Raw genomic sequence first — 13,520 nt, 5'->3', positions numbered from 1 at the left:
TATCTGTAAATTTTTAAATATACAAAAATATTTAAAAGTAATCAAATTTCCTATATTGAAATAAACTTAAAATAATTCTACTTGTTCATAATGATCAGATAACTTCATATAGGACAATCAAAGAAAGAATAAATTAAATTGAAAACAAAGTATTTTCGTGGTACAAGGCTTGTAGTATTTTGTTACAAAGATGTTATCAAAACTTCTGGTGGATTTAATTGAGAAAATTGTGTTAAGATCAATATAAAAGACGTCCTAAAGTACTCACCTATGTTAAACTATATATAGATATAATAAAAAAAATTAATTTTTTTGTGAATACATTCTCACAATTGATTTTTCAGGTAACGAATAACAATAATCGTCAAAGATCAAAGTGAAACGTCCAAATTAAATTACATTTTTTGAAGAGACGTTGCAGTTTCATTTATTGGTTGTTCTATTGAGAAATATATACACACACACACATTTGTAAGTTAATTTAAAAATTTTATTCCAATATTTTTTTTTATCTTATAGTATTTCAAATAATTACGTATTTTATATTGCAGCAACCATGTACACTAGAGAAGAAAAACATATTTTGTCACCCAATAGAATAATATCACAAGTTTCTTTTCAAATTAGAGAATTATGTCTCATATAAGAGTGTGACACTAAAAATAATTGGGGATAATTTTGAGAAACCAGAATAGTTAAAGATAAATGTTAAAGATAATAAGAAACGAAATACTAATAACATCAATAAAATACAAACGGATGATAAGAGAAAAACAATCGCAAACAGAACGACAAAACCTCATAAAGAGAATCAAAGTCAGTTATGTCCAAAAAATTTATCAGAAAGGTTCAAGATGATGAGAGGATTGGTGATTTTAATATGAAGAAACTCAAACAAAAAAATAACATAGTCATGACCAAAAAGTGAAAATTAAGTGACACAATAATACTTTTTAATATCGAGAATTTAGAATGAACATCATTTTTTTAATTCAAATTTCAATGAACAATGAAAATTTTACTTTTCCAAATAAATCTACATAAATATTTAATTTCCCTTAACTTCTTATAAATTTTGTCTTTTTAAATAGTATATGCAGGCTCGACATACTTACTACTTACTAATATAAGATATAGGCTAAATTTATATATATTTCATTTATACATTAGCTTACAGATCAGCAGACTGACCTTCAATATGTCAAAACCAGATTCAGAGCTGACACACTACCTTATTATGTTATATACAAAGGCAAAATAACATTAACTTTCCCCATCTTTTTATTCTTTTTTTCCACTAGCTATTTTCCGATTCGGGTCACTACAAAAATTAACAATTTGTTTTTTAATATTTGTTTTGTGAATTCAAAATAATATCAACAAATTAACTTTAATTAGTTATATATATTTATATATATATTACTATTATAAATATATGAGTTCCAATTGTGAATTTTCTAATTTGCCCTTATTTATCTTACATAATATCTATTAAATATTTTTGTCATTTCCAATGTATTTTTTGGTTTTCCCTTTCATTTTCTAGATTAGTTTAGAATAATTAATTTTTTTATTAATTTTTTAAATTATAAATATATATGAGTTCCAATTGTGAATTTTCTAATTTGCCCTTATTTATCTTACATAATATCTATTAAATATTTTTGTCATTTCCAATGTATTTTTTAGTTTTCCCTTTCATTTTCTAGATTAGTTTAGAGTAATTAATTTTTTTTATTAATTGTTAACATTTAATTCATGTCTTAAATTAAAAAATTATTAATTAATTAATTAATATTAATTATCTATATATATGAGTTCCAATTGTGAATTTTCTAATTTGCCCTTATTTATCTTACATAATATCTATTAAATATTTTTGTCATTTCCAATGTATTTTTTGGTTTTCCCTTTCATTTTCTAGATTAGTTTAGAGTAATTAATTTTTTTTATTAATTGTTAACATTTAATTCATGTCTTAAATTAAAAAATTATTAATTAATTAATTAATATTAATTATCTATATATATGAGTTCCAATTGTGAATTTTTTAATTTGCCCTTATTTATCTTACATAATATCTATTAAATATTTTTGTCATTTCCAATGTATTTTTTGGTTTTCCCTTTCATTTTCTAGATTAGTTTAGAGTAATTAATTTTTTTATTAATTTTTTAATTTATAAATATATATGAGTTCCAATTGTGAATTTTCTAATTTGCCCTTATTTATCTTACATAATATCTATTAAATATTTTTGTCATTTCCAATGTATTTTTTGGTTTTCCCTTTCATTTTCTAGATTAGTTTAGAGTAATTAATTTTTTTATTAATTGTTAACATTTAATTCATGTCTTAAATTAAAAAAATTATTAATTAATTAATTAATAATTAATTATCTATTATCTATATATTATCTATTATCTATTATCTATTATAAATATATGAGTTCCAATTGTGAATTTTTTAATTTGCCCTTATTTATCTTACATAATATTAATTAAATATTTTTGTCATTTTCAATGTATTTTTTGGTTTTCCCTTTCATTTTCTAGATTAGTCTAGAGTAATTAATTTTTTTTATTAATTGTATACATTTAATTCATGTCTTAAATTAAAAAAAAAGTTATTAATTAATAATTAATAATTAATTAATTAATAATTAATTATCTTTTATCTATCTATTATCTATTATCTATTATCTATTATATATTATCTATTACTATTATAAATATATGAGTTTCAATTGTGAATTTTCTAATTTTCCCTTATTTATCTTACATAATATTAATTAAATAATTTTGTCATTTCCAATTGTATTTTTTGGTTTTCCCTTTCATTTTCTAGATTAGTCTAGAGTAATTAATTTTTTTTATTAATTGTTAACATTTAATTCATGTCTTAAATTAAAAAAAAGTTATTAATTAATTAATTAATAATTAATTATCTATCTATCTATTATTATTATTATTATTATTATTATTATTATTACTATTATAAATATATGAGTTCCAATTGTGAATTTTTTAATTTGCCCTTATTTATCTTACATAATATTAATTAAATAATTTTGTCATTTCCAATGTATTTTTTGGTTTTCCATTTCATTTTCTAGATTAGTTTAGAGTAATTAATTTTTTTTATTAATTTTTAACATTTAATTCATGTCTTAAATTAAAAAAAGTTATTAATTAATTAATCAATAATTAATTATCTATTATCTATTATCTATCTACTCATATTACTATTATGAATATATGAGTTCCAATTGTGAATTTTTTTAATTTGCCCTTATTTATCTTACATAATATTAATTAAATATTTTAGTCATTTCCAATGTATTTTTTGGTTTTCCCTTTCATTTTCTAGATTAGTTTTTTAGATTAGTTTAGAGTAATTAATTTTTTTTATTAATTTTAACACTTAATTCATGTCTTCAATTAAAAATAGTTATTAATTAAAATTTATCTTAAATTTTTTGTCTATTTACTTATTCAAAGTAAATTAATTGTTAAATTTAATTCATTTCCTAAACTAAAAAAATTATTATATTAATTGAAAGATGTCTTAATTTATTTGTTATAATATATATCTATAAATTTTAGAGACTACAAATATAATCAACAATATCAATATTTTTCTGTACAAGTTAAAAAATATACTCATTTCTAGATTAGTTCCAATTGTCAATTTTGTAATTTTCCCTTCTTATTTTACATACTATTAATTAAAAAAAATAGATGTAGTTTAAATAAGTGAAACATAGAGAGTATGATTATAATTAAGTTTTTAGTTGATATTTGTACTACAGTATAATAATTGGCTAATAGAATCAATTAATACTAATAAAATAAAATAATTATACAAGTAGTTAATAATATTAAGTTAATATGGATAAATTGTTAAAAGAGCAGGACATATGATATTCAATATGATAACTAGACTATATAGTTGAGACAAGCCCACAGGGGTATAGGCGAGTTGGTAAGGTCTGAGGTGACGTGGAAAGAGATTCTCCAGCGTTGCGGGTTTGATTCTCGTGTGGAGCATATTCCCTGCTGAAATATTGTTGGGATATGCTCTGGGGGTTGGCCATGTTGCTCCCTCCTTCAGGTCTCTGTCGCTCTTGCATAGAGCCGTCAATTTGGGTTAGGCCCGCCGGGTTGGCCCGGCCCGCCACACAATTTAAGTGGGTTGTGTTGAAATTTTTTCAACCCAACAAAAGGTGGGCCTAGATGGGCCAACGCGCCTAGGCCAGCGGACCTAGAGAATTAATAATTTAATTTTATTTTTATTGTTATATATGTATTTTTTAATAAAAATTGTGAATTTTTTTTGTATTAATTACTTTATATAAAATTTACACACCTGAAATCAATAATTAAAATTTTTAGTAATATGTTTATATTAATATTTATTTATGAAATGATTTTTATAATTAATTATAATATTTTTTATTTATTTTTATTTGTTGTGATTCAACCCGCGGGCCGGCTCGCCTAACCCGCAACCCACCTTGGGTTGGGTTGGGTTGAGGATTTTGAACCCGCCAGGATGGTGGGTCGGCCCGCCATCGACCCGCTAAAAAGTGGGTTTTTGGTGGGCCGGCCCGCCCCGCCATGGGTTGGCCCGTTTGACAGTTCTGCTCGTGCACATCCCTCGATTTAACATACGCATGAGCCAATGGACGTCTGACTCATGTGGAATAGAGTCCCCTTCGGGGTCAACCTTTTATATATATATATATATATATATATAATTGAGACATATAAAAAATAAATGTATTTTAAATAAGTGAGACAAAGAGATCGAGTATGATTATGACTAAATTTCATGTGGATATTTGTATTACAATATAATACTTGGCTAATAGAATTAATTAATGTTAATACTTATGAAATCGTAAAATATTGTGTGACAAAACTTAAAAAATTAATCACACTAAATTCAAATCGATTTTAAGTTAGACAAGTTATTCTTATATCTAAGTTACTTGAATGATTTATTATAAAAGTTTTTAACTTGTTTAAAATATGATATTTCATCCTCTAAAAAAATATTTCTCTTCACATTTTTTAGTCTACTCAAATTTTTATTGCAAATAATATATTTAACATACTATTCTTAAAAATTATAAAGTAATTATCACACTCATATATAAATGTTTCTTATGGCATGTACAACAACATCTACTTTAAATGTATATAAAATTTAAAACAACTCAATTGGATTATTACTGAAGAAAATTAAGAATAAAATAATATATTCGAGTCAAAAATTGAGATCGAACATTATTGAATTGTCAAATATCACGTTAGCAATTGAACTAACAATAGTCGAAAAGTAAATGTTAGTGCACCAAAACCAAATTTGACAAATCAATTGACTAAAACTCAAATTTAGATAAGTTAATGAATCAAAAAATCACTTATCTGAAAAAGATTACTGTAGCAAGTTAATCTACAACAATTGTCTTATGATTAACATGGTTTATCAGAAAAAAAAAATACGTGATTTTTATTTACTTTATCAATGGAAGATCAACTTTCATATCTAAATAAAAGCTTTTAAATAAAGGAAAAGTAATTTTTTTTGTTCAATAACTTATTTAATATTATGATTTGGTCCACTAAGTTTACAAAGTTTATTTTTGATACGCTAAATTTTAATTCGGTTATTTTAGGTCTAATTGGGTCAGAGGCCCATTGGAAAATACTGAATTATAATAAAAAAAATACTGACATGACGTAAAAATGCTGAAGTGAGATCAAAAATTGTTGAATTTTCAAATATCAAGTCATCAATTGGACAAACAATAATTGAAAATTAAATGTGAGTGCACCATAACCAAATTTGACAACTCCATGGACTAAAACTCAAATTTGGACAAGTTAATGAATCAAAAAATCATTTTCTGAAAGAAATTACTGTTTTTTCCTTAAAAATCAATATAAGTAAAATTATCATTTAACATAAATTGTTTAAGCTGGGATGCAATAATAGTCTATAAGATCAATCGAAACATGATGCTTGAGATTTTGTAATATTTAAGATATTTGAATCGTATTATTACCATCAACTATAAATTTTAGTAAAGCGATACGTATTCGGTCGTACAATTAATATCAAAGTCAAGACCATAGTTTCGATTCACATTGATTGAAAGCACAATTGTTGATAAGGTGATTGTTTGGGTGCAATAATTGTCCTCTTGGGTTGAACAACTGAAATATGTATTCGTTTGAACTGTGATATGATCTAAAAGATTTGCGTTACACAATTACCACCAACTATAGTTTTTAGTAAAACACAAATCTCTTGATCCTACCTTTGTAATAATATAAATATTTTACGTTTTTCAATAAATATATAACATATGTTATTGCTTTAAAGTTGTTAGCTTTAAAAAATAAAACTTAATGAATAAACATATAATATCACTAAAAAAACGTCTATCAGAAACCGCCAAATATAACAAAAAAGAAAGTTAAATAGGTCATATGATCACTTCAGTAGCTAATTAGATATTGAATCATAGTTACTGAAGTTTGAACTGGCACCCGTACAAAATATAACACTTGATTTTAATAAAACTAAACATTAAAAATTTGATAACTCCGGTCACAATCAAATAAAATTGTTATTACGTGCAACGCACATACATTTTGCTAGTATATATATATATATATTTTTTTTTGTAATCTAAAAATTTTTAGTATAAAAACAAAAACAATAAAGATGAAATGGTACAATTGTCAATTATATATAGTACAAAACCAAAAATAGAGTTGTATTTAACAAATTAAAATATGAAATATAGATAACACTCCGATCCAGTCAAAAATATTTATGACAACTCAAACGTTAAGGAGACATACTGACATATTACGCTCACAAGCACAGATTTTTGTATGAGCAGAATGTTTAAATCTTTGTGGAACACTGACATATATTTCAGAGCAACGCAGAATCTGCATGGACGATAGCTTGGGCATGGCAGCTTCATCAATCCTCAACTCAAAGTTCCCTGCAGAAACATTAATAACAGAGAAAGAAAGTATTTTAAGGCGAGGAAAGCTTCCAGCATCGCACACCATTTTTTCCCCACCATCGAATCCAACGTGCCACAACACTAGTCTTCTTAGATTTGGAAACTTGCCAAGTTCTTGCATGATATCCTCCAAAATATCTACTCTAACTAAGTTCAAATCCACGAGGCCTGGACACATGTTTGAGAAGTCTATGGTTTCTAATCGAGGCAGCTTCGACAATTTACATACGTCGATATCAAGTTCAAGAGTGACACTCGGAATCCTCAGTAGTTTTCTCAGGGCATCCAACGACGCATCCAAATCAAAAAGTTGAATTAAGATATATATCCTTGTTAGATTGCTTCCACGAATGTAATCAACTATTTGAACCAAGGTTGCAGTGTCATTTACTAGACATCGAAGAGTCCTCAGCTTTGGCAAATGAATAAGATCATTCGAATGGAAAATTCGGCTGTCAAATCCATATAGAGTCTCTAGCTGAGACAAGTTCATTAATCTCATCAGCTTTCGATCTGTATAATTAAATTCAGTTGACAAGAAAAAAGGAAGATATAAACGCCTCAATCGCCGCATCTTGCAAAATGTATCCACTGGAGGAGGTGACTTCCTGATCGATATTGATATTATTCTGGTACCAGAAAAATCTAGTGTTTGTAGAAAAGGTAGCTTAAGCTTGTGGATCGATTCTAATGAAAACCTTTCCCATTTACATCTAATGAAACCCAACAATCGAAGATGGATTAAGTTCTCTATTCCGCGGAAGCATTTCCCTCTCAACTCAAAATAGTGAATGATCAGTGTTGTAAGAGATTTGAACTGCGGGAGATACAATATTATTTTTTTGGATAGAGAAATCACGTCAATGGTTGATGAAGATATAAAAATTTGCATCGATCTTAATGGGAGAATGTTTTCTGCTGAGTTAAGAAAGTTCAAGCCATCGTCTTCATGATCATCCACGTAACCGACCAGTCTATATGCTCTCCCAGAATTTTTATTATTGTGTTTGTCCACAACCTTGAGAAACTCTTCCTCTTTAGCCTTTGATCGGCAAAAGTCCAGTATTGAGTCGTGAAGAAAGAGTGCCGAAAGATCGTGATCAAACCGAACCATACTTCGAAGTTGTAGCTCATACATATATCTCTTTGCTACATCGCAAAGTGTTTCTCTATAACCAACATGTTTTGATTGAATGAAACCTTCTGCCATCCATATATCATAGATGTTTTCTACATCGTCACCCTCGCCGTCTTGTAGAAACCCCAAAGAAAGAAAACAAGGTTTAAGATGATATGGTAATTCATCATAACTTAAACACAACACTTCCTCCAACTCTGTTTGTTCCCCTGTTCCTTCACCTCTCCCTATGTAAGAATTCACATTGTCGCTTGCTATCTTCCATTCTTCCAAAGAATTTTTGACACTCAAAATCCCTCCAAGAACAGCAACTACTAGTGGCAAACAACCACATTTACGTATCATCTTCCTTCCTAATTTCTCATACTCTGAAACATTGCATAGTCCTAGCAATCATGAAGAAAATCATATATATGTATATAGAGTTACCTTTTAATATATATTTTTTTGTTACATTAATAATATCTCGCGTATGTACTTAATTATATCGTTAAGTCAACAAAATTTCATGTTTCTAATAACTAACATAGGTAGTAATTGCAACATTTAAAAATAAATGATTTACTGAAGTGATTTATTTTTAGAAGTTGCAAACACTATCTTAAATCACAGCTTAATGAAGAAGAAATAGTCATAAATCATATAGATGAAGTGATTTACAAACCTTTAAATCCAATCTTAGCAAAAGCTTTCCTGCGGAGGAGCTTCCATGCTTCGTCTTCTGTCAAACCTTTTAGTTTTATAATTGGATATCCAATTTCTGCCACGTCGTTTTGATCATGACGAGTTGTGAGTAATACTTTGCTGTGACTTCTAACATCCGGGAAACATTTGCTCAAACATTTCCAATCATCGAGTTTCCAGATATCATCGAATACAATCAGACATTTTTTCCGGATTTGGACATTATAAATTTGTTCCCCCAACTCGTCTACGGTCATATATTTGATATCTAACCTTTTTTGTGGGAGAAGTTGCCCAAGGATATCTTGCATCACGGATCGAATCTGGCATCTTTTGGTTATGGTAACCCATGTAAACAATTCGAAAAATGGGTAGACATCTACGTGCTTAAAAACCTTCTTGGCAACGGAGGTTTTGCCGGAACCTCCCATGCCCCATACACAAATAACTCGAGGGCAACGTTCTTTATCAGAAACTAAAAGAGAAACAAGCTTTTTGATGTCATCATTCATCCCAACAAAATGTTCAAGATCCACATGACGTAGTCTGTTCTCATCAGAATTAGTTTCCTCTTCATGATCACGTGTGATTAAGGCCCATATGCCACACTCATTCATGTGTCCAGCGAGGATGGTGATAGATGACTTGATTCTTTCTATTTCGGAACCGAGTTCGTTTAAAGTGCCTATTTCACTCACAAAACATACGAATCTGTTAAGAATATTGTTAATAAAACCCTTTCCATTTCCGGACCCGAATTTAACCACATATTCTTCTAGCACATCCTCGGCTCTGTATGCAAGATACCTGGTTTCTTGTATCCAGTTTCGAATAGTTTCGTTATCGTGTTGTTTCCGATCTGCGTCTTTCAAGAGTGATTGCATGCGGCCAAACTCGACTCGGAGTCCCTCTACTTGATCACTCACTCCTCTAAGAAACGCTGCTTCTTGTATCAACAAATTTCCGAGGGTTTCCAGAGCCACAGAGACAACAGCTTCGGTCGCCATTCATATAGTAATACATTACCTTTGAGATCAGTAGACAGGCCTTTGATAATTAACCTGCAGATTCAAAGTTTTAAGGGTGAATTGATTAGGGTCTTGGAGCTCGCATATTTCATAGTGGAGACAAGTGGACTTAATAAATTATTATAATTATAATTAAAATCTATGAGACAATCATCTCACAAAAGACGTTCTCAATTAATTAATAGGTAATATATTAAGGATCAACACCAATTATTGAGCTAAAGAATATTGATATGAGACGATAGACTAATAGGAATGGTGACTAATGAGTTGTTTGTGGGTTTTTTTATTATATTAATATAAAAATTTAATTAAAATATTACATTCGAGAAAAGTTGATCAAACTAGTACAATCCGGGACAGTATGATCCGGATTCATTATAGGTCTGTAAGATTTTTGATGAATTCGGGACCAGACTGTTCAGGATTCATATATATATATATATTAAAAAAACTAAAAGGCCCAAACAAAATCGGCTGGACCAAAAATTATCGGTCTAGCCGATTTTCTTTAAAAAAAAAATTAAGTAAATAAGCTGTGTTATCGGTCAAAAAAGGATCCATGAGACAGCTCTCTGAATCCGGAGCAGGCTGCTCCGGATTCAGAAATTCACGTGAATCAAGAATCAATGCATTAATTCACAGATGCATTGATTCGCGGACTCAAAGCATTGGACTTAATTATTGATGCATATTTTTGTCTTGAATGTCCTTCCCATTTCATTCCCATAAATATTTGAAGTCCTCTTGGCATTTTTTTCATGCTTCCTTCGTCTTTGTTAAAGGTAATCAGTTATGTTTATGTTCATTTTTTAATTTATTGTTTTAAATTTCTTTTGTTATGATGTTTTATTTAGTTGTATATTTTGTTCTAATTTTTTTAAAAATATTGTCAGATTATAATTTAATTCGACGGTTGATCTTGCTTTTCGTACACAATTAACAGGTAATTATCATAATTTTCTTACAATTCTATTATTGTTTAATTTTGGTGGAATATAATATTTAAAATGAATATAATTTAGTTAAATTTTTTTTTTCGTATTTTATAAAATTATTGATGAATTATACACAATTAATTTATAGTTTATGTAATTATTTTAAGAATAGAGTAATAAATTAATTTATTTTAAAATTATAGGCACACAATTTTTTGATTTTATTTTCTTTTTATTACTTAGTGTGATTACATTGGATTGTATGGTATGGCGTGAGTTTAGATCAGACTATTATTGTTTATTGTGCGTGTATATCTCTACAATTTTTCTACTTTCCTCAAGTAATGTCTTTTCCTCTCTTCTGTCAATATTATATTGTTTAGATTCATTTGTAATTTGAAAGGTGAATATTTTGGCCCTTAATTTGATTTTTCTTTTAGATAACTTACAATATTTGGCAAATATTATGTGTATATTTCGAATATCCTATGAAATATATTTTCCATGATCAATTATATTTTGATAAGGTAGTTAATAAATATATTAAGTATTTGATATTATCAAGATATGATTTGATTAGATTTGATAGAGTTTTATTACTACTTAAACATGTTTCTTATTCATGTAGGACTCTATCTAAGGAAACCTTCAAAGAATTGGATGCTAATCTATAAAAGAAGGTTTTCACGCACAAGGGTGTAAGGCTTCAGACGTACAATCCGATGCTCAATCTCTGAAGAATTCTGTTGAAGAATTTGAAGAATTCTGAATCAAGGTTTGCAACCTTCGTTGTTGAATGTCCCCGTGTTTTCGTTCGTGTTGAAAACATCAGAGACAACACTGTGGGAACTGTGTTGTTGAAGATCTTTACTGTCTCTTTAATTTAGGCTACGGGAGTTGTATCCGATTTCTTTTATACTCTGATTTATTTAGGATGCAAGTTTGATTTCTCAACTTGTTGAGAAATTTAGGATTTAATGAATTTTCGTAAAATCACTAGGATTACTTTGTAAGACTGATTTTATGTTTTATAGTGATATTTAGCCCTAAGGCACCCGCACGAGTTTTTATACTCGTGCAAAATTATTTACTTGTATTTTACTTACGCTTTAAATTTTTGCTGCACTGTGTTGTCTTTGGTGTTACAACACGAAGTACAACACTGTCTATTTTACATAACAAACCACGTACACCGTTTCTTTCACGTGGCATCAGAGCCACCACTTGACTTTACCAAGTGAGTTCCTGGTTTGTGTTACAGGTTAGTTATGGATACTCCGTACACAAGTGCAATTCGTCCACCTATTTTGGATGGAACAAATTACGGCCCTTGAAAATTGAAGTTGAGCATTTACATTCAATCCATTGAGTCCAGGGCTTGACAACATGTTCTTGATGGTTGTATACCTCCTATGAGAGATAATGATATACCTAGACCAAAGCCAAGAGCACAATGGACAGCCGATGAAAATACTGCATCTATTTATAATACAAAAGCTCTTAATACTATGTTCACTTCTGTTGATATGAATATGTTTAATCTAATTGGTACTTGTACTTTTGCAAGGGATGCTTGGGAGAAACTACAAACCCACTGTGAAGGCTCGGCAAGTGTCAAGAAGACAAGGATGCGTCTCATAACTTCAAAATTTAAAAAAATGAGAATGGAGGAATCAGATACCATCATGGAATATAATGGAAGATTGAAGAGTCTTGAAAATGAAGCATCTGTTCTTGGTGATCCTATTTCGAACGAGAGACTTGTGTCCAAAGTGCTTCGTTCTGTCCCCAAAAGATTTCATACCAAAGTTTGTGCTATAGATGAATCCAAGGATACATCTATAATGGGTTTGGATGAGTTGATAAGTTCTCTTCGCACATATGAGATGGAGATAGAAGCCGAAGATGACTCTAAAGGTAAGTCTATTTCCTTTCAAGTATCTAATGATGTTTACAATGACTTTTCTGAAGTTCAACATGAAGTAAAGGAATCTGATCTTGAAGAAAATTTTATTGCCTTGATTTCGAAGAAATTCACTGATTATCTCAAGGTAATGAAAGAAAAGAAGGATGTGAAAGGTGCACAACCTTCGAAATTTCCTAGACTGCCTACTTTAGAGAAGCCTCAAAAACCTGCTAATACTCGAGGACCTCGTCAAAGGTATGAAGGTAAGATTTCCTCAAGTAAAAGTTTTGATAATATTCAATGCAGGGAATGTAAGGGATATGGCCACTATGCTTATGAATGCGCCATCGCCTTTGTAAAGGTATGAATGTTTCTCTGAGTAATGATGAACTTGAAGGAGAACATGAAAAGTCTGAGCAGAAAGATCTTATATCTTTTACTGCCTTGATGGAAAGTAAGAAAAATTTTCAGATTAATCCTCTCGGTGTTGGCTCCGGTGTTGCAACAACTGGACGCAACACAGTTCAAAAATTTGTTTGTTTTGTTGCTTCTAACCTTGATAATTCCAGTGATCATGAATAACAGGTAGCTGATGCTTATACTCTGGAAGGTATTCAAAAACTCTATGAGGAGTTGTACTGTGATTGGATCAAGAGGATCAGTTGAACACAACTCTCACTAAAGAGAATACTGAATTGAAAGCATCTGTGGCTAGGCTAGAAGTTATCATGAGCAAGAAAGATCTGGAATTAGGGTTTCTGAATTCAGAACTTGA

General features: G+C 29.1%; 1 protein-coding gene across 1 annotated transcript; it reads right to left on the bottom strand.

The window, feature by feature from the left end:
• Nucleotides 1-6,857: 6,857 nt before the first annotated feature.
• LOC140879082 (putative disease resistance protein At1g50180) lies at nt 6,858-9,955 on the bottom strand. The gene is made up of 2 exons (XM_073282725.1): nt 8,854-9,955; nt 6,858-8,575 (listed from the first exon to the last, which is right to left on the bottom strand). Exons 1-2 carry the CDS (start codon nt 9,878-9,880, stop codon nt 6,858-6,860), a joined length of 2,745 nt encoding a protein of 914 aa, XP_073138826.1. The 5' UTR covers nt 9,881-9,955.
• Between the last annotated feature and the right edge of the window lie 3,565 nt (nt 9,956-13,520).

The sequence above is a fragment of the Henckelia pumila genome, chromosome 2, assembly GCF_033568475.1.
Source record: "Henckelia pumila isolate YLH828 chromosome 2, ASM3356847v2, whole genome shotgun sequence".
In the NCBI taxonomy this organism is placed as follows: Eukaryota; Viridiplantae; Streptophyta; class Magnoliopsida; order Lamiales; family Gesneriaceae; genus Henckelia; species Henckelia pumila.
Note: the sequence above shows the minus strand (reverse complement) of the source record. Positions and strands in the feature narration are given on the sequence as shown.